The sequence below is a fragment of the Clupea harengus genome, chromosome 4 (assembly GCF_900700415.2).
Source record: "Clupea harengus chromosome 4, Ch_v2.0.2, whole genome shotgun sequence".
Lineage (NCBI taxonomy): Eukaryota > Metazoa > Chordata > Actinopteri > Clupeiformes > Clupeidae > Clupea > Clupea harengus.
Genome location: NC_045155.1, coordinates 29,948,704 through 29,971,203, shown reverse-complemented (window position 1 = coordinate 29,971,203; position 22,500 = coordinate 29,948,704). Strand labels below are relative to the sequence as shown.

General features: G+C 42.7%; 2 protein-coding genes across 2 annotated transcripts in view; both read right to left on the bottom strand.

Annotated features, from left to right (window-relative positions):
* Positions 1-4,857: 4,857 nt before the first annotated feature.
* On the bottom strand, positions 4,858-12,589 carry tspy (testis specific protein Y-linked). The gene is made up of 7 exons (XM_031566983.2): positions 11,115-12,589; positions 10,848-10,925; positions 10,632-10,743; positions 10,057-10,211; positions 9,118-9,194; positions 8,336-8,511; positions 4,858-8,122 (listed from the first exon to the last, which is right to left on the bottom strand). The coding sequence occupies exons 1-7, from the start codon at positions 12,033-12,035 to the stop codon at positions 7,899-7,901; spliced, it is 1,743 nt and encodes a 580-aa protein (XP_031422843.1). The 5' UTR covers positions 12,036-12,589; the 3' UTR covers positions 4,858-7,898.
* A 173-nt stretch (positions 12,590-12,762) lies between these two features.
* The window catches only part of foxp3a (forkhead box P3a), a 16,180-nt gene continuing 6,442 nt past the window's right edge, over positions 12,763-22,500 (bottom strand). The window contains exons 3-13 of the mRNA XM_031566984.2: positions 22,376-22,447; positions 22,095-22,191; positions 20,872-21,094; positions 19,901-19,999; positions 19,619-19,706; positions 18,376-18,450; positions 16,944-17,091; positions 16,317-16,393; positions 15,865-15,966; positions 13,937-14,058; positions 12,763-13,326 (exon numbers count right to left, since the gene is read on the bottom strand). Of these exons, the coding sequence (XP_031422844.1) occupies positions 13,272-13,326; positions 13,937-14,058; positions 15,865-15,966; positions 16,317-16,393; positions 16,944-17,091; positions 18,376-18,450; positions 19,619-19,706; positions 19,901-19,999; positions 20,872-21,094; positions 22,095-22,191; positions 22,376-22,447 (1,158 nt within the window). The 3' untranslated portion in view covers positions 12,763-13,271. The remainder of the gene's footprint in view (positions 13,327-13,936; positions 14,059-15,864; positions 15,967-16,316; positions 16,394-16,943; positions 17,092-18,375; positions 18,451-19,618; positions 19,707-19,900; positions 20,000-20,871; positions 21,095-22,094; positions 22,192-22,375; positions 22,448-22,500) is intronic.

The following is a 22,500-nucleotide window of genomic DNA, read 5'->3' as shown; positions in this document are numbered from 1 at the left end:
GAGAGTCCCTCTCTCGTGCCAGGCAGGTCGGTGGTGGGGGAGGAAAACCTGGAGGCCCGCGGGGGGTGGAGCAGAGCCCCCGCCCATCTTTGGTGGGGTGTGATCCCTCTGATAGCAACCATCCATCTGCTTGCCAGAGCTGTCAAGACCACTGGGGCCCGACTAATTACCCGGCCTCATCTATCTCTTTCTTTTTCCCTCTCCCTATCTCCCTTTCTCTTTGCTCTCTCTCACACTTGCTCTATCCATCTACACTCGTGCACTCTCTCCTTCTCTCTCACCCACTCACTCTCTCTCTCCATCACTCACTCGGTCTTTGTCTCTCTCTCTCTTTCTCCCGCTCTCTCTACTCTCTCCTTCACTAGCTCTACCCATCCACACCCATGCACAGACTGTCCCTCCTTCTCTCTCTCTCTCTCTTACACTTTCTCTCACCCTCTCTCTCTCTCTCTCCACCACTCATCTGTCTTTGTGTCTTTCTCTCTCTCCTACTCTCGCTCTTTTCCTCTCTCTCATGACATCTTTTCTCTTGTTTTGGTCTTCTTTCTCTGCGCTTGTGTTACAGAGCCGCCTCTTGTTCTGTTTCTCAAAAGCCGAGCGTATATTCCAATGCATGAAAGTACGTGCTAAAATTTCAACGGAACACGCAGAAGATATTTAAGAGCTTACAAGGAACTTTAATATCATAGGCTCTTCATTCACTGTCAGAAATGCTCCATGTCATTTATCACTAGTTGCAGCAACAACTGTTGCCACATCATCCATCATGTGTGAGTGTTGATTAATGAATATGTACAGTATGTAATAGTTCTCCATGAATGTCTCACAAAAGAAATCAACGATGTGGCTATAAGGTACTGTAGCGTGTAGGGGGGGGGAGTGGTACGGTTATGGAGAAGGAGGGAAGGGGGGGTTAGAGAGAAACAGAGACAGTATGGGAGAGAAAAAAAAAACAGAGAGAGAGAGAGAGAGAGAGTACCACAAAGTTGCATGCTCAGGTGATGAGCTCATGGGCGTTATTGTGGCGGGTATGCCACACCATATGTTGGGCTGTCAAACCGCCCGCCAGGGTGGCCTGAAGGGGTGCCCCTCCGCCCGAGGTTAAGCCATATAAAATTACCTGACAGCAACACAACGCCAGGTAACCTGCCCCAGCTTATGTATGGAATTTCATTAGATGAACCACAGACGTGTGTGTGTGTGTGTGTGTCATGTCGTTAATTATCTCATGTTATCATCAAATGTAGTCAGCACCTCATCTTCTGTGTGAAATAATCTCTGTCACATTAGCAAACACATAATTGAGTAGAATCGCTGTGGTGCTTGTATGACGCAATGAAACACACACACACACACACACACACACACACGCGCGTGCGCACGAATGCACTTACATGAAGCCCTGTGTGTAATCATCGCCTAGTTTGACGTGTGGAGAGAGTGAGTGTATGCTGGTGATGAGTACAGGGTCTTGGATTTGCATTTTCCACCAGAGGAGTGCATTCCTATCCAGGCAGAAGACACCAGAATGTCTGTTTTTCTCAAAACATCCATGGGCTTTCTGATGACAACCAGAGTCCCACCCACACTCTTATGGTGTGTACACAAAACACACATGTATTCATATACAGCACGTGTTCAAGCAAACACACACACACACACACACTCACACACACTCTCTCACACACACACACACACACTCACTCTCACACACACACACACACACATATACATGAGCCTGCCAGATACATGCTCACACACACAGACACGCACACAGACACACACACACACAGAAACGCACACACACACACACACACACAGGTACAGTGTAGTTTACACCTATTACGCAACACAGGGGCCTCCAGTGGCACAGAAGCATTAAGGCATCGGATCACCACGGCAACCCAGCTGAGCCCTGAAGATTCCCTTCTCCTGCTTACATTCCACTGTATGGGTCGTGTCCCTATCTCTCCTCTGCATGTATGGATATAGGATGCCTCTGCCCTGGCCTAAGGCGTTCTCTGCTGCCTGAACCCCTGTCACTCACTCAGCACTCTTTAGGAGGATCACACCCTTCTTTACATGGCTGCTAAGCTACTGCTACTGTTCACACTAGACTGCTAACTAGCATTACTGTTACTGTCTAAGTATGATAATGAATCACATGTATTGAAGCTGATACTTATAACGAATGTATTTGTAGTGAAAATGTATATAGAGGCAGTTAGCTGGTGGCTGTAGTTCTACTTGTTGAGACTGTTTGTTGACTGGGTCTTCTGAACAACTGTAGGGGAATGCCTGGGCCTTTGAGCTGGGCCAAGGAGTGGTGGCTTGTGGAAAATGCTATCTTTAGGGTGGCTGCAAAGCCACAGCTACTCTACTGATAGCATTTCAGTTGTGTCCAAGTATGATAACGCATCGCTTTCTATGGTTGACAATTTCTGGAAACAAACAAACAAAAAACCGCACATGGACATAGTTAGTTGGTTGATGCAGCCGTACCTCCACTCACACTACGTCACTTGGCAGACGCTTTTATTCCAACACAATAGCCTACTCAGAGAGATTGTTGTTGGTCTGCTCTGAACTGTTGTAGTTCTGTGTCTTAGACATTTAAGGAGGTGATGATTGTGGTAAACACTGAGTGTAGGACTGTAAGGGTAACATCACAACACTGCAGGCCTACATCCTGCGACTGAGGAGAGATCAGTTAAGTAGTTACTCTGTCGGAAATAATATTTCATTTTCTAGTTTGTCATGAGGATCAATAACGTGGAAAAACTGCTTCATGACTAATTTATTGCAGTAAAAGCTTCTGAGATTTATAACCAGTCATTCACACCCAAGCATGAATGCTCCGGCCATTTAAGCTGAGAAAACAAGGGGTCGGGTAATAGGAGTAAGGAAATTGAGCCTTTGTTGTGTCTTTCTGATCTTGTTAATGCAGCTGATCGGCATTTATGGCCAAAATGATGGGCTGTGGAGCATTTAAGATCCTCACTGTGGTTGGAAATATTACCTACACTGCCTAGGCTATACTATACTTCATTTTCTATCATACAATTCTGTTTATGTACTGTGTTAACACCTATAGGTTTAACAAAAAAAAATGGCTTGTATTTCATATCAGAACCGACAGTGACCATTGTGTGACACAAACCTAGCACTACATTTCACCGTTGTTTCAGGATTAGCCCGGAGTTACTCTGCATGGACGTTAGACGTTCGTCACAGCTCACACCACATGATGTCTATTGCGCAGTCACTGTGAAGTATGCGGCGTTTCCAGCGCCCGTATTAATAGCGCGGCGTCCCTGTTCACCGCTGCATGCCTTGCTGTGCCATATTTAAAAGCAGGACAGGTCTTTGCCGGTGGAATATTTATAGCCGTGCATTAAGCGCGGAATCAAGGGTTTTAAGTGTACCGCTCCTCTGTCAAGGCCTGTCCAAATATGCCTGGCCCCGGGCTGTTTGTGAAGCTGGCGTGGAGGCTACGCTACGCTCCGCCAGAGGCTGAGATCAAACAGGTGAACATACACATGGATTGCACTAGCATCATGCCAGCACTAAGGAGTCATGATGCAGATTCATAATAATACTAAATAACAATTTGGAAAACAAAGAGGGGAGTGTGGACGACATGTGGCCTATAAGGGTGAAGTACGGGCAACACGTGTCTGTAGGCAGCATTTCATTTTTACGGTGAAGACATGTGTTTGTTGCTACTTTCAGGACCTAATAAAGAGTCCCTTTAATAGGGTGATGACATCTCGGCGTGTATCTCTTCAGAGAAATGGGTATGAACAAGATGATGTGTATGCAACAATGTCAGGATTTTCACCCACTGTATGACTTACATAACTATACCAAAAATCCTAATGGTAAACAAGTGCTGGAGAAAAAGGGTAAACACAAGTTGAAAATCAGGAATATGGCCTTATACTAATCCACAGAAATATACCAGAGGTTACAGCCTGTGAGTTATTACACCAAATTCACTTGGAACTCAGAGTACTGATAACTAAAGCAGTGCGATAATCATAGTTTCGGTTATAAAAAAAACTGGCGTCATGCAACAGCAGTCAGGCATTAGGGCCTGTCTTTGTGTGCACAGGCTTCTCCTGCCCGCACCCACCACTCCCTCACCCAGCCCTGGGGCAGCTGGCGGGCAGATAGGAGAACTTCAAACATGTCCACAGCCTAAACAGTACATCACTGAGGGACCCCTCAGGCTCTACCTCTATTGTACACACTGGGGGGGGGGGGGGGGGGGGACACAAAAAACAGTTTATCACTGACAACACAGAGAGCCATAGGAGACCCGTCTGGATGATGTATAGCCTAACAAGATTTTACATTTGACATGCTTTGTCATTTTTTTTACTTTTAAATCCATATTATTTTTTGTTCCATATTTGATTATATTTAGAGGCTATAGATTATATTTGAGGTTACTTTCATAATAAGACCTGTAAAGATTCTGGACATAATGTTCTAGAGACTGCGATGTCTTCGACTATGAGCTGAGCGCGTTTCTTTAACTATGGCACCCCCTGCTGGAGATACTGTCTATAACCTGCATGAGCAACATGAACTTGAACCGCATGTTAAAGTCTTTACTTAGACTCTTTTTGAAGATTTTTAGACTTAAGCATATACTTTAGTATGAGACACATAACTGTTTTCTTTAATTATGCTCTTTGAATGTATTTTGAGTATATGTTGAGCAGAATGCAACAAGACCAAATATAGACACAATAATTATCTTGTCCAGTGGATTATGCATCTTGTATGGACTGAAGCAAGTTGTGTGATCGTAACATGAAATCATAAAAGTCAATGGTTCTAAATATGAACTGGTTTCAAAAGCAGGACATTAACTTTATTTAAAAAAACAAAACACATTTTCCAAAAACAGCAACTTCCTATAAAATACAGGACAGAAAATAGAGCTTTCTGTTACTAATCCAATTAAAGATTTTCCGGTAACTAGTGAAATTCAAACATTAACAAATCATATCTCCTTGTGAAAATGTTTCACATATTTACAAGCCAGATTTTCATCCTTGGATATTCAAATGACATTTAGTATCATTACAACTTCAGTACATTGGTATATAATTATAATTGCTGCTTTCATAAGAAATATTTCTCTGAAACAAAAGGTCAAGCGAGAGGAGTGATTTTACTCTGACCAACTAACGATGAGGAAAGAAAGACACAACATCAAGAGGAAAGCCATGGAGCCAAGGGGCCAAGGCCTTAACCACACACAACCAAGAGGTCAAGGGTCAAGGCCTTAACCACACAGAACCAAGGGGTCAAGGGTCAAGGCCTTAACCACACAGAACCAAGGGGTCAAGGCCTTAACCACACGGAACCAAGGAGTCAAGGCCTTAACCACACAGAACCAAGGGGCCAAGGCCTTAACCACACACAACCAAGGGGTCAAGGGTCAAGGCCTTAACCACACAGAACCAAGGGGTCAAGGCCTTAACCTCACAGAACCATGGGGCCACAGCCTTAACCACACAGAGCCATGACCTTAACCTCACAGAAGGGTTCAAAAGTATCAAAAACAAAACTTAGAAAAGCCAAAAAACCAAACCAACTGGAACACATTGTTACAAAACAAAACAAAAGTCACTACAAGTCACCAAATAAAACTGTGCTTAATTACATATATTAGAGGGGGGAAAAAATACCAAATGTAGTTTGAAGAGACACAGAAGATGCTAAAAAAATGCATAGAGACAGAAGCACAGGCTTCAGGGCCGATAGCCAAACAGGTCTGACATCATAACCTACACACCCCTGAATAGGGCCTTCATGATCTAACAGCCACTTGTTCGACAGGTCATAACTGTTGTGATCAGACAGTGCTACACATGACGACTGTCTTGACCGATGGAAACATATTAGCAGTGCATGTACAGCGAATGGTTGATGATGATTGACACATGAGTGGCATGGTCGTATTGTGGAAGGTGTTGAGTTCATTGGATTACATTAACTGAGTGACACTGCCCTCACCTGGTGAATGACAAATATAAAGTATTTCTTCATGCACCTGTTAACACCTGTACTTTACACTGTATATAGTTAGGTGTGTGCTTTTGCGTAGGGGATGTCAGAGTCTCTCTGTGTGTGCACGTGTATATATGTGTATATAAAAAAAGAGGGAGACAGAGTTGAAAAACACAGCAGATAAAAAAAAGGAAGAAAAAGACAAGACAGAAAAAAAAAAACTAAATGAGATCACTGTGAAGAAAGGACTTTAGAACATCCCTGAGAATTCCAGATTTGGTTCGGAACTAAGTGCATCGGAACATTTTTAACAACATTCTCTCCACTACAGGAACAATTCAAAGCTAGCTGTCAAACATAGCTACTTTAACAAGCTTAAAGGTTACACTATTCTCTCCGGCTGAAACTTCATATGGGATGGTAACTGACCAAAGGAAATCCAGGGTTTCATGAGCACGGACAACTTGTTTAGGACACTGTCCCACATCTTATGACAATATACACAAGAGGCGGGCTGGGTATTTATGCATACAAAATTAACTACACTTTTTAATATAAAGAAGCTACTGGATCTGATGCTGGTATTACTTAAGAGCTTCTTCGATTATATTCTAGTATTACTTACAAATGTTTTACAATACCAGTGAGATTCAACAGGCTTGACTCTATATAGCAGTAAACATGAAACTGCACAACCTACCATTGGCATCACATTAGACGTAATTACCAAGATCAGGACTTGCCTCCATAAGTTGCCGTTATTTGTGGCTGGTTGAACATTTCATTGAGTGCGAAGTAGCATGATTATCAAAATTAAACCACAAACATATTCTCATAAGCAAAAGCTGACTTAATACCAGCCTTGATTAGTACATAATGAGGCAAGCGACCAGCAGAGACGACCAACAGTGATAATGATAGGTTGTGTTGCATTAGATTTATGTCATCAGTCTTGAAATCCACTTGTCACCAGGACAACCAACCCTATTTTCTGAGACGAATGCCCATTACGTTTGCCTTTAGGTCAATAACATTGTCCGCTACAGAATGCTGAATTGATGATCCACTGCTAACAGGAAGTGAGTTCAAAATTGAAAACAAAACTAAACAAACTTCTCCCTCTCACCACTTCCTGTCGTTGTCTATACATATCTATGTAGTTGTGTTCAGCTCGAGACATTGTGAGGACACTGCAAATGGTACGTGTGATCCTACATGTGGTACACAGATACTACACAGAGCCAATTAAAATCACCTTACTTTTTTAAAAACACAACCATATTGTAGGTCCAAGCACTTTTACAAAGCCCTTACTGTCCCCACTGGCGAAACATTAGGATTGGACTGGGAAAAATTAACATAACGTTAGGAACAATATTGCTTTCCAAAGCTGGGGACCAATTCAGTATTACTTCATTTCTAGATAGGTAGTTCATATAGCCTTTCTGGTCAGAGTAGGAAATAAACTAAACTTCTGAGGCCTTCTCAACCATGCTTACTCAAAATGGGGAGGAGTACTTCGCTCCAGCATTTCTGAGCATTTCCTCTAACTGGTGATGAAGTATTAGGGCCAAATGCCTCTCCTGATTTCAAGCCATTTGTAACCAGAGCTTTACAACAGTCTTGTGTGAAATGTGGTGACGCAGCAAAAATCTCTCTTAGTGTGGTGAGACTTTGACACAGGTTTTTTGTTTTCTTGAATGGGATTCATTTCATAGACAACTGTTATGGTGAAGTATTTTTATGTACCTTTTTGTATAGCATAGTCATCACAACAAGCATTGTATCTTATGCCTTTCATCTTGTGCTAATCTAGGTCACCTGATGATGGTGAAAAGGAACCCTGACTGAAATTAAATCCCTGCCATGCTTTAGTTCTCCTCTCCCTCCCCTTCCCCTTCCCCTTCCCCTACCCCTTCCTCATCAACATCAATGTCTTCCTCCTCTTCCTCCTCTCGGTCTCTGACCTCATCAGCCCCAGAGTCACGTGACTCGTCCACTTCCTCTACGTCCACTTCCTCTTCCTCCTTCTCCTCCTCCTCCTCATCGTCGTCGTCGGCAGACTCACCGACCTCAGCATTGCTGTCTTCCGACCCTGTAGAGCAAAAAGACACCACAACAAACAAACAAACACACCTTCAACGTCGGAGTCAGCCAACAGATATGTAGGCGTTATTTCACCACGGTGCTTTTACTAAGTAGTCTGTCACCAGCACAACACAAAAGCTTTCACCAGAGAACACAATTTTGCCTCTGAAAGAACATGATCATTTTGTGCACACTTCTGGAGTGTTATGATGCTACCTACCTGCAACTCGGTCGCCCTCCTCTTCGTCTTCATCTTCGTCGTCCTCTCCCTCAGTCTGCCTCTCCTCTCTGCGAGATTCCTGGCTGCTCTCATTTGGTTCCTCGTCGGAGTCTGAGATCACAACACAATCATCCCCGCCGTTGTTGTTGTTGTTGTTGGTCGGCGGCTTTGGGGCACTGGGGGAAAAGTAAGGACAGGGATATGGGTCCATGGATATGATGATAGTCGTGTTAAAACATAAAGCTTTAACAGCAGTCTTGTCCATCTCAAGGTTTTTTTTTTTTTTTTACACATTTTTCAGTCCTGGAAAGGATATGATCTTGACACTCTAGTTGTTAAATGACAACATTTATATTTCCACACCAGGGGCACAAAAATCTACATAATAGGGAAAATGACACTGAAATGATTGTGTGCTTTCTTGATGAGTAAAAAAAACTAAATTGCCCAAAGCTTGCTTCCAATGAATGTGCCAGCTATACAGGAAGTCTCAGTGACTTCAAGTTACCAAGAAGCCACCCTGATGTGATTCTTATCTCCTAGTGTCATCACCGTCACACCTCTCTGAGTCATACCTCCACCTCATGGACTGGCACATGTTCCATCTGCCCGTTACCAAATCATTTCCCCAGTTCTTACGGAGACAGTGGCAGACCGAGGAACATCTCAGCTTATCTGGCCCCTCTGACTTTGGTGTAAACACACCCTTTTGGGGGTAAATGTGTAATTTTTCCACGCCCTTTTTGGGGGGGGGGGGGGGGGGTGTATAATTTTTTCCGCACCTGCCGTTTTCTCTGGGCTCCCAGAGCGGGGTTAGGTAGTAGCGGAGAGGGTTTCTGTACAGGTCATCCTTCAAGATCTAGCCAGAAAAGGAACACACAAGAGACAGAAAGAAAAATGAAGAGGAAGACCGCAAACAAAATGATAAATAGCCCATTAACAGTAAGTGATATACAGGTTATGGTGTAGGAATTAACAATAAAAATGGTTTTCAGTTTATGTGTAGGATTAATTTATTTTCACAACACACTCTCAAGAGCCCTACAATACCATCTAACAAAACTGTCACCCTAGTCCTGATGGCCTTAAACTATTAATCGTTTCTATTCACCTTATCTCCCCAACGCACAATGAGCTAGCTGGATAGATAGATAGATAAAGGACTAGAGGGAGGTGCAGTGGGCCAAACAGGAGCTACACAGCTCGTGGTCTATGCTGGTAGAGTGATGTAACTTTCCTGCCACAGGAAGGAGGGGCTTATGTTCCGGGGACGGCACGGTGTCTGCCAACCTGAACTCTGAGGTTGCTAGGCTGCGGTAGGATGCAGTTCAGGCCTACCTGAGCCCTATGGCTCAAGACAGACAAAAGATGGGCACAGTTTTAAAAGTGCTTTCCAGAGAAGAGTTGAGACTGGAGAGCATCTGTAACTGATTAGGCCTTAACGTGTGCTGGATCTGCTGCATTTTGTGACACTCCAGTTCAGGTTGTATGGAGTCCCCTCACAGCAACACTCTCTCGCCATGTTGGTCTACGGGAGCTTGTACCACAGATATGCCATGGCGTGCAGTTAAGATACTGGAACAATCTATGTACCCATACTGGTGCTGTACAATCCTACCATATATCTATCTATATCTATATATCTGTTCACTTCCAGGGACAGGCAGCCCTGACCGCCTCGACCAACAGTCTCTACTTGGACAGGTGTGGTGATGTCCTACCTGAGCGATGTCGTCCCGGCCAGGGCAGGTGTGGTCACTGAACCAGCTGAAGAAGCTCTGGTACCCGCCCCGAGTGGACCGCCTGAGCTCCGCAGGGCCCGTCAGGTTCTGGCCACGGTGCCACAGGATGGGGTTGGACATGGACACTGGTGAACCTGATGGAGGAGACCACATCTTAGGGTGAATGGGTTGGAATCTCAGAAGGCACAGGAAGTAGTTTGCTTTCATGACTTAATTACATAGTAGTCTAGAGAGCTGTGATTGTTTACAAGTTACATATTTAGATAGATAGATAGATAGATAGATAGATACTTTATTAATCCCGACATCCAGTAGCTTATACAAATTATAAAACTCACAGACACAACATACACAAATCACATACACATAGGGAGAACATGTTCACAAGGAGTGGGGTGGTAACAGATACAAGAGTGGGTATGACCCTATGGTACACTATGTTAACAAATACTAAGTACAGGCTAAATCCAGGCAGTTCCTTCACTTATTGCACACAATATACATAGACCAGTCTGCACTACAGAAGACATTAAATAAAGACGGGTTAAACTCACCTCCCATTCCAAGGTGGAGTTCCTTCATGATGACGGTGTTCTGAAAGTAAGGGTTGCGTCGGAAGTGGAAGCGAATCCTGTAGCCAAGTTTATTGTTTTTGAAGGACTCAATCTAAGAAAATAAGCACAAAAAAAACATAGCAACCACTGAAATTATCTCTGCACGATAGCTTGACAGTGATCCAATCAAAGGTGGATTTGCTGGTATATACCTACTTCCAGATTGGTCATGTAACTGAGTGCATCTTCATCATTTTCGTCTATATGCGGAGACAGGTAAGGATGATTCAGAAGCTACAGTCAAGCTGAGTCAAGGAGAAATACTTTTGTACACATAAAGTTACCGCACAATACACAATTACAGACTTGTTGACATCCAGCTGGAAGTAATGAATGAGGTCAAAATAAACAGAAGAATATTTTTACGTCATGGAACTAGTGAAGGACTTCAACTAAGGAATCAAATAAAGTTTCAAAGGATACGGCAGTAACCCAGAAGCCAGGTATGGTTTGAGTGATGGCGCTGCGCTGGTCCAGGTGCGGGCGGCGCTGCCGTTCCAGTTTAAGTTCTAGGCGCTGGTAGAGTCGCGCGCCTTTTTTCTCCAGCGAGTTTAGCTGCGTTTGCACCTGGGCAAGATGTGCGATGGACTGCCGAATCTCCGGGGCCATTTTCACGGACACTATGGCGCATTCGCTGTCTTCGTCGTTGTCCGACGCAAGCGAAGAACTCGGTGAGGATGACGACGACCCAGGTAAGGAGTCGTCTTCATCGCCATCTTCTGCGTCCTCTTCGTCGTCCCGAGTGAGAAGCGAAGAGGAGCTGTCTGCGGGAACCGCCTCCGTTTGTTGGCCCGGCTTGTGTATGTCCTTTGAACTGGTGGCTTGCTTAGACGAGCATGGCATCTCCTCACCACTTTTAACCTTACTTCCCCTGGTTAGACTGGCTAGTGCCTCTGCTGCGGCGATAGCCGCTGAATCTGACCGCTTCACCGACGTTGAGGGCCGACACTCCTTATCGCCGTCATCCGATGCTGCTTCAGCTGTCTCTCCATCTGGTTCACACTTGTCACTGTTGCTTCCCGTTCGTTCCACTCCACTGGAATCAACGCCGTCTTTCCTGATCGAGTCCTGAGTGCCAGCTGCAGGGGTTTCGACCTGCCCCCTCGTCCCTGACCCACGAGGAGAGTCGTCTTTTCTTAGCTCGCTTTCCCGACCATCATCTTGTGCTTCCGCCTTTAGGGATGTAGGTTCAGTTTTCTCTGAAACGTTAACTTTATCCCCAGAGCAGTCATCCACTTTGCGCAGCTTAGTAGTGCTCGGCGAGCTACAAGCTTGTTCTTCGTTGGAGCTATGTTTCTTGGGTTCAGACAGCTTACGCTTGCTGCTGTCTACTTGCTTGCTCATCTTATCGTTTCAAGCAATAGATTCACTATTCGTATTATTCTGGTATGTAGCTGCGTTACTTGGGTATCGTACGTTTTCAAGAAATGATACTGAAATTGCTAGCTAAGTTGATAGTAGTCAACATTGTCCCACGCTCAGTTATCTGTCTCTTTTGCGTACCCGATAGCTGAATTTTAGCGGCCTAGCAGAGTAGCCTAATTGTACAGCACTTTGCAAGCTGCATGGCATTTAAATTGGGTTTACACAGAGGCTCTTGTAATCTATATAAAATTGTAAACACAGTTACACTAGTACCTCCACTACATCCGTGACGACGTAGGATTGTTGTTATCCACTCCCTTGGAATTGTTTATAATTTGTCCTTCCGCTCGCCATTACTGAGGCTCGAGGCTGCTTTTACGAACCAGAAAAACATTTGCTCATTGGCTGCATCCCACCGCGCGGAAATCTCCTATCCAATCACATGGAGGGGTAGTGGTTACGTACAAGGCTTCTGACTACCACGTTGCGTTCAAACTACGCATTAATGATTTCTAATTCATACCTTCATACCTAATGTAATATAAATTTGAGATGTGCAAGACTCACCAAACGCATTCAAGTAATCGTTTTAAGGTCACTGTAGGTCACACTCTTATCCTTGATATGGAGGATACAGGACTACCATCTTTCATTATGTAATGTGAAACATTGTAGATAATAGCAAGTCACACATTTTTAGTCTTTATGAAAGAATAATTTCAACTTTATTATGCATAAAATATAAGCACACAATATTGTGTTACTATTCAGTGTGGAGAAGTCAATAACAGACTAGAAAACACACAGTGTAAAGGGGGAAAAAAGTCTTACGTGTTTTTTTTTTTTTTATCCCCAATTATGATTTTGCTGAAGCACCATGTCCAAGACTAAGACACGTTTCTGGATAATATTAAACCTCATCTTTTTGGTGTAGCCATTTAACTGCACGGTTGGCACTGGTAGTCAGTGTACACCCAGGATATAACACAAGCACAGATTAAGTAGTGAAGGAGGTCTACTACACTGCATGGGAATATAGTTTCAGCAACGCACAATGTAAATATACATAACATAAACTGAGGTATCTGTGTTTTGAAGTGAGGCATATAAATGTGACCACAGAGTGGCAGAACGCCCCAACCAACCATTGCCTGTTGGAGAACATGACACAGCTGAAGGGTTGTGTGCGTGTGTTTGTCTGTGACCCACATGACCTCATCGCTGAGCGTAAAAGAAAGAGTAGGGTGGCATCCAGTTGACATCCTGGTTCCTAAACAATAGTAAGGGAAGATTGGTTTTTAACATGTTAAAAACAAGATATTTCAATAACTATAATAATAATAATAATGGCTTCTTTGTGAAACCTTTGAAGTATATAAACAAAAAAACAACAACAAGTTTAAGTCTGTGGGATGGGTGCATGGGAGAACTAAACTTTGATGTTACGTAGAAGTTTCTCATTTATCTGCAGACGTATAAAGAGTCACATAGTAATATTCTGTCAGCTGTGATTAATGATTAATTATTGGCAGTGTTTGTTGGCATAGGAGTAATAACTACCATAGAAGTTATAACTACCTTAGATGGCATGGAAACACCTGCCACTCTACTTAACTCAACTCAGCTTATGCGTGCAGTGGTTTGGGGAAAAAGAGAGACCCTCAAGAAGGCGTAGCCCAAACTTTGGTATTAAAATGTACAGTATAGAGTATATATATATGTAAAGTATGCAGCTATTTGCTTTTTATACGCGTGCTGTGGTTTAACCACTGAATAATGTTCCTAGCACACTGCACAGGAGCCCTAGCTCAGAACAAAACAACAGTCCAGGGTCCTATCTGTTCCTGCCACCTGCCACGTGTGACGTGTGGTCATCTCACCTGTGAATCTTTTGGCCCTTCCTCCTCATGAACTCTGCGTCATCCACAGTCCATACGGAGCCCTTCACACCCTCGACACGCACAAAGCACTTGTGCAGGCTCAGGTTGTGCCGCACTGCATTCTGCAGGTGAAGACACACACAGAGAGGGACATCACACTGAGGCTCATCATATTTATATAACACAGTATCATATCCCATCATGGATAAATTGAAGCAGCAATAATGAGTTCTGTTCCAAAACTAGCAAGCTAACTACCTAAAAGGCATGCAAAGCCTTGCAAACACCACCAACAGCCCAGCTGACACTGATAGAAGCTTGCCAACACACTAACTGGTGTCTTTTGGCAGTATAGCTGGCAATGTCCTGCTGTGAAAGTTTTTCTTCCATTTTTGCAAGGTAGTCCAGCCCGGAACACAGAACTACATAGGGCATATCCTGGATGGCTAGTGGGTCAAGACACAGGTGTTTATCTGTCCTTCACATGACCATATGCTATCGAAATGAATTTGAGGATGGTACCAAAACTAGTTGCCTATAAAACCATACCTCAAAAGGTGTCAAATTGTTGCATAGTGTTACTTTAATATATGTTTGTTTTGATAGAGTATACACGGTAACAGTGTGTTAACACACATAATTATGATCCCTTTTGTATACAGTAACACAGAAAAATATGTTTTATACATGACAAACCTTTCATGTTGAGGGGATTTTGTCATTTTAGTATGAAATGTATATGCAAGCTCTTTGCTAGCATGGTAAGTCTATGGTAATGTAAATGAAATTTTCCTTGTGGGTGTCCAAGAAAGACTACTTAGTTTTTACATTAAGTAGACACTTTTATTCAAAGTGGCTTACAGTATTGTACAGCTTTAGAATTTCATTCCTGTGAGTGTCCTTGTGGTATGGAACCCATTACCCTGGTGTTATTGGTACCTTGCTCCAGAGCAGCAACAGAGACACTTTACTTAAAGGGGACCTCTTATGCTCATTTTCAATGTTCATAATTTTATTTTTGGTGTCCACTAGAGGAGATTGACATGCTCCAGTGATCCAAAAACACATGATGTTTCTCATACTGAACATCTCTATTCCCCCTCTGTCTGAGACGCTTTGTTAGAGCTCCTGACTTTAAGCCCCCTGCCCAACCCCCCATGAGCTCAGTGCGCTCTGATTGGTCAGCCCTGCGGGCAATAACATGGCCATTGGGTACTGTGTTATGAGATTGCATCATCATGTCACAGAGGGAACATGATTGGATGGATGATGATTTCCTGCAGGACTTCAATGTTCAGTGTTTGATGTTTTTGAAGAAGAACTGATTGTGTCAACAACAATATGCATTTACTGAATCAAAGCCTTTGAAGCCTCTAGAGCAAATGTGTGGTGACAGTGAAGAGGAAGAGGAAGAGGAAGAACTCCATTCTAACTGGTTCGAGGCATGATAACATAGTACTTCATATTCCAAATTTAAATGCACTGCATGAATTGACCATGCATAGGCAACCATGTTTAAGATTACATCCCAAATTTCAATTCACATAGATAGGCAGTGTATTTAAGAGTGTAATTGGGAAGCTATGTAAAATGTATGTATAGCATTTAAATATGCAGTGCATATGTATGTGTAGTAGATTATAAAACAGCATACTATAAGTAAAACAGAGTGTGTTAGAATAAAACCACTAACTGAATCATAGTTGTATTTAATTTTTACATTTTACTTCTTTTTTCTGTGCTGATGTGTGTGTTTTTGTGTGTGTGTGACTGCATGTTAGCGTGTGTGTGTGTGCGACTGCGTATTAGCATGTGTGTGCAACTGCGTGTTAGCGTGTGTGTGTGTGTGCGACTGCGTGTTAGCGTGTGTGTGTGTGTGTGTGTGTGTGTGTGTGTGTGTGCGTTTTAATTGACATCATCCACTGTACCTTCCATGTGGCGGTGTTATGTCTAAAGTAATGAAACATGTTCATGAACCACTGGTAGATCTCATTAAGGGCCAGCTGCTTCTCTGGAGACTCCACTACGGCCTTACAACATGGGGAGGCATTAGAGAGCAGTTACAATAGGTCCATGGAGAACAAACAGGAGTTAAGTTAAGTTAACTTAAGTACATAACAGCACTTGGAACAACTCAGAACAACTTCTGGATCTACCATAACTAGTAGCCATTTATTTAATAAATATGATAACTCCAAAAAATGAAAGAAAAGGCCTGTTCAACTCCTATGTAATGGTTAATCGTGGTGATTAGTAGAAATAAACAAATAAAGTATTAAGGTTTGAGACACCAGCACTAAATACATTATTTTCACATGTCCTTGAAGCAGACAATGGCAGTAAATTGTTACAATTACAAACAAATAATGACATCACTCACCCATCTGATCATGTCGGCATACGTGTAGGGAGGTCTGATGTTGTTGTACTTGTAGCAATCAATGGTGGGTATGACACCTGCAGCAGTTAACAGTGATATTGGTGGAAGGCCACAAGTTCATTAAAACAAATTATTATTACAAATAAACAAATACATTATTATTAAGTTTCATTTACTGTAGTTACCTCTGCCAAGGAGGTTATGTTTTTCGGTGTAATTTGTTTGTCTGTCTGTTTGTTTGTTTGTTTGTTTGTTTGTTTGTCTGTCAGCAGGATAATGCAAACACTACCGGCCCGATTTTCATGAAACATGGTGGAGGGGTGTAGCGTGGGCTAGGGAAGACCCCATCACATTCTTTAGCAGATCTGAATCATGGAGCAGCTCCATGCATTATTTTTCACTTTTGTTAATGTTGCGAGACATCTGGCCTTGGCGGAGGTCTGCGCTCTCCAAGTGCCCTTCTACTCTACCAAATGCATGGTCTTTGTAGTGCCTCACATAGGAAGCTGACATTGCTATGTGGCTGCTGAGGCTGAGCTGTAACTTACCCAGTGCGTGTATGTTTGAAGGGCTCATATTGGATGCTGAAACTGAAATGAAGCTGCGGTAGTTTAGCTGGCACCTCACCTGGCATGAGCTGTGAGGTGGGGATGTGCAGGTAGCCAGGAGTCAGCAGATCTGTGGGCGTCATCATGGCACCCTGAACGCCCCCGTTTGGGAGCTTGAACTGGGGCATCCCCGAGGGGTCACCAGGGTTCCTCTCTGCCCCCTCGCTCTGCACAGAAAATAGGACGAATGGGTAGAGCAGGTCATGTATTGAATATGTTCCACCTCTTATAACTAAACGGATGGTTTTGTGAGATTTGTAACAGCAGCAGTAGACATTCAGTACACCATGAAGTGAAGAGGGTAATGAAGGTCATTTATTCATTTATGGTACTAGGGCCCTAGTTTGGCGGCGAAAAGAGCAAACGGCAGGGCATGCGCACTGTTGCACAAGTGTTAAAGCGAGCGTAAAGGTGTGGCGCTAAGTTAATTAGTGAAAGGTTTGGCTAAAGCCAACCTATGGTATTCAACGGTAATTAGATTGAAATTGTATTTTTTACTTGCCATTAAAATATAAAAAAGACATAAAATATATATTTGCCTAATACGAGACTACTGGTGATTGTATGTGTAGATATACTAACGATATGGAATATCAAATAGACCGTAAACTGATTGAAAGAGCAGCAGTGATCAGTAGCCTAAATGAATAGGGAATGCATAAAATATGGGAGCAATCTCTTCCTTCATTCCGTAGCAGTCACCAAAAGAGAACTTTTGTGGAAAATGCGCTGTTGCGCGGCATTTCTTCTTCTGCCTTAGTCTAATTGGCTACAATAGAAATAGCAATAAATGTCATTATTGTCTATTTACATCATAGCGAATTTTTTTTACTGCTTACTGAGCATTTAATTCCACTCGAAAAAATACGACTACCAAATTAGTCTTTATTTCATTCTTTTTTTCAAAGCATGCCAGGATATATGTTAAGGGATATCTGAGATAGATTCATTGCATTAACCCTTAACACAGGATTGCTCTTGCGTTCCTAATGTGCCACTCCAATAAAACAAATGTGATATTTTTTGGCAGATAGATAGCAAATCTAAATTGGGCAATGATGGTTTGTGATTGGCAGATTCAAATGTTCCCTGTCAATGAAGAATGTGTTGCCATGCCTGTATCCAAAACCCACGCCTTGGGGGAAGCTTTGATTTATTGCCTGCCTGGGCGGAATAGGCCGTCCCTTTCAGCTGTTTTTGGCGCCAAACTAGGGGCCTAGGTGTTATACAATTGAATGTTGACATTTCATCACCCATTTTCAGATGTTTGTTTATGCATTTCTTTATTGGTTTGTCTCATTCCGCCTTTGTGTGCGAGTAATGAGTGGCTGTTCACAAGCTGTTGTACTGTACCTGCTGACATTTCACTCAATACGTGTCTGAATTACACAACAAATAAAAGAAAATGGATTTGTGGTAAACATGTGGCTGCGTTAGTGGAGTCACAGTACCTCAGCAGTTGCTCCGTGGTCAAATATATGCAGATGGAACTGCATTTCCTGCAGTTTCTTTCTCTCCAAAGTCAGCTGTCAAACACCAAACACAATTTAGAGTCTCTGTCTATGCATGAAAGTGTCATCTTCACAGATCAGCAGATAACTGTGCAAGTAAACTAATCGTAGGAGTGCGTACACACTTCCCTGCAGTGAAATGCTCACAAAGGCATCTCAGATGTTGCCGTTGTTGTTGTTGCTGTTGTTGTTAACTATTGTTAAGTATCGGTATGATGGTTGTAGTGCATCCTGTTGTGTTATAATACTTAGGCTAAGTTGTTGTTGGGTATGACTGCTTGCGTGTGGCAATGAAAGGTTTGGCTACTGTGGGAAGTCCACAAACAATAGCACAAGGAATTCAACATATTTTCCTGTGTATAACTAAAATAAAATGATCACATTTGCATATGTTAATGCTCTATGTTTATCTTATGAACAGTAGCAAAAGGGGTGTGTGAAATTGTGTGAAAAGAATCTCAACCTCTATACTCTAAATCTCAAAAATCCATACGGTATTATACATTCCCCCTGAATCTCTCAGGCAGGCCCATTCCGCACCCTTTGTTACCCCCCTGCGGAGAGAGATACAAAAACTGTTCCATGTGAGAGGATGAATCACCTGCCCCTGCTCCTGAGTCTTACTAGGCCTGACCCTTTCCTAAGCTGCCAGTCAGCTTTCCCTCACTCTGTCTTAAGTCAAGTTAAAGGTGCAGTCCGTGATTCAAATTTGGTCGAATTCAGCTAATTACTCCGCATGGCCCTCTAACTGTCTGTTCAGTATTGGCGCTCAAAGAAAAATTAGGTGTTTGTCCTGGCCAATCAACACGGTGCTTCAGGAACACAGAAGCGAGGGTTGTAAGCCGATTGGCTGTTTAGCTAAAATACCAACAACCTTTTGCGAAGCTGAAACCAAATTGTGGACTGCATCTTTAAACAACACTGGGTCATTTTTTGTCATTATTCAGAAATGACAAGCATAAACGATAAATGCCTAATGCTGCCATTTTGATTAAAAGAAAAATCCTTTCAAGATGTTCTGGACATTTGTGGGGGACATATAGGCCACTGTTTCACTTTGTCTGCTCTTTGTCTTCCATCGAAACCCACCGTTAGGAAATAACAACCACTCTTTTCTTTCCGTAAGAGACAGAACCTATTGCACTTGAGCCCACTCAGAGGTTTCGGTCTACCACTCACTTACTTGCTTCTCCATGAGCTGGACGCGCTCTCTCTGGTCTCTCCACTCAGCCAAGCTCCTGTCCCCGAGGCCATGCTCAGAGCAAAGATGTCTGTTCAGAACGGAACACAACATTACCTCCAAAACACAGACGGGATCCATACCATATTTACAATTAAACACACTGAAAAAGTTTTGTTTTTATAATCTGATTTACTGACGTTTGCAGATAGTCAAACAAGCTTTGAATTCTGAATGTACTGTATATATTTCTGTGATTATTGTCATTTTTGCAGATGGCCATACCTTAGGAAATATGAGGATTCCTTAAGTGTCTGGCTGCAGCCTGGCCATCTACAGACACTCTTCACAAACAGAGACCTCTCAGGTTCCGCCTCAGAACCACTGCAAAGAGAAAGAAAGAGAGCAAGCGAGGTAGGTCCATAATGGACTGAAGTGACAACTTTACTTTGGTGACATCTTAAAGCTATGAGAACTTGAATCGGTTTTTTTTCACCCAAATCTCAAATATGCCTTGATAGGTTCCATTGGTCTCAAGGAATTCACTGTACATTACAGTTCATGGTAGTTATACCATCACAGATATATATATATATATATATATATATATATATACTGTATATATAGATTCAAGTTGCATTACTATTATTTTTTAATTTGTCTTTAGCTAAACTCTTTTGTTCAAAGTAACTAACAATGCAGTCAAAGTGTAAACCAGGGCAGTGCATACAGCCCTGTTGTGTTTTGAGCACCATGTTGTTCTATTGCAGATACAAGGGCATTGTCCCCATTGATGTTCTAGTGCTGTTTGTGTGCATACCGGTATGAATGTGTACATACTGTACATTCAGTTGCCAGTTAATTAGGTACACCTACGGAAAACGAGTGCAGTCTAATACAACAGTACTGCAATAAATAATGTTCAGTTTATGTTGAAACAGTTTAAGAGAGGTGGCAATTCAACTATATGATAATTTTAGGGGATGTAGTGTGTGGTGCTGTTAAACTGTGTTGAATTAAACACAAATGTGTTTCTGTTGTTTGGCTCAGCCCCACTGATTGGAATTGGGTAGTCAAAATAGAGACACGTGTCAGCACAACACAATACAATTCAACAGCACTACAAACTGCAGCCTCCATAATGAACACACAGTTTAGGAGTAGTGTATTAGACTGCACTACTTTCAGCTCAGTGTTCCTAATAAACTGACAACTGAGTGTAGATGTGTGCAAATGTATGTTAGCATTCCGTTCACCTGCTGAAGCCCCGCTCAGGGCTGCCCTGTGTACTGCCTGCTGCCTTTGGGCTGCCCTGTGAACTGCCTGCTGCCTTTGGGCTGCCCTGTGAACTGCCTGCTGCCTTTAGGCCGGAAGGAGGGCTTCTCTTCTGACAGGAGGAGTCAGGCCAGCGAGGAGAGCTCTGGTTTGATTCGGCTTTACTAACAGCATCTGGGCACTCAGTGGACAGAGCAGACAAATCTAAAGGAGGACAAAGGATGATGGATTTGCATGAAAAAAATACATTTTACAGCTACATTCATTCATTTAGCAGATACTTTTATACAAGTAGCCTACACTAGGCAGTATACAGTGTAGTGCAGACATACAGTACATCTGTTTTTCAGTATTGGTATGGGTATTGATCTCATGGGTATTGATCTCATGATCTTAGCATCTTTTATCTTAGCATCAGTTGAGATAGCAGAACACTATAAAACTAGCAATAGGATATGTGAACTACGATATGAGTGAATATGATCAATGGATGTGTTGCATCATATATTTTGTTAAGTGTTGTCTCTCATAGAAAGCCCTTCCTTTGTTCTCAGTTCATCTGTTTTAAAATAAATGCAACATTACAAAGCTTTACATTCTCAACTTTAAAAAAAAGTTAGTTAGTGAAACAACAAAAATCATGATGTAAAACATCAAACAATATACTGTTGTATTGTTTTCAAAGTAATTCAGATCAAAGATCATTCACAATTCACTGTTTTTAATTTTCATTTAACATACCGTCCTAACTTTTTTGTAAGTGAAGTGTGTAGTGAAGTTGTTCAGTTCTCAGGCAACCTTGCAAATTCGCTTGCTTAGATTTGAACATGATTCTACACCGGGTGTCACAGGATGATGTTAACAGTAGCCGTATAGGATGTCAGAGATAGTATTGAAGAGTGCACACCTTGAGGCAGAAATAGAACTGAAGAGTGCACACCTTGTGGCAGAGATAGAAGTGAAGAGTGCACACCTTGAGGCAGAGATAGAAGTGAAGAGTGCACACCTTGAGGCAGAAATAGAACTGAAGAGTGCACACCTTGAGGCAGAGATAGAAGTGAAGAGTGCACACCTTGAGGCAGAGATAGAAGTGAAGAGTGCACACCTTGAGGCAGAAATAGAACTGAAGAGTGCACACCTTGAGGCAGAGATAGAAGTGAAGAGTGCACACCTTGAGGCAGAGATAGAAGTGAAGAGTGCACACCTTGAGGCAGCGGCTGGTGTCCTCTGCGCAGAACTGTGGGCCTGTGCTGTCTCATCTGAAGATGGCCTGCCTGCTTCTGGGCTTTTATGCCGATACTCTGACGACATCAAGGCAAACATCAAAGAGTCACGTCATGTAATTCAGGCAACAGCCATCATCACTGAAGCAGTCAGATGTTCAGATAATATCCAGCATCAAAGAATCAGTCATGTGTTCAGACAACAGTCAGCCACAACCTTGAATGAATCTTGAACCCTTGAATGAACTGTGAAGTAGGCTACCTGTGGTAGGTGAGCAGATGGCGGTTGTGAGAGTGTGAAAATGGATCCTCGTGACCTGACCCCAACTGAGAACTGTGGATGTCATTCGAAACACACAGACAGAAATATCACAACAGGCTAAGACA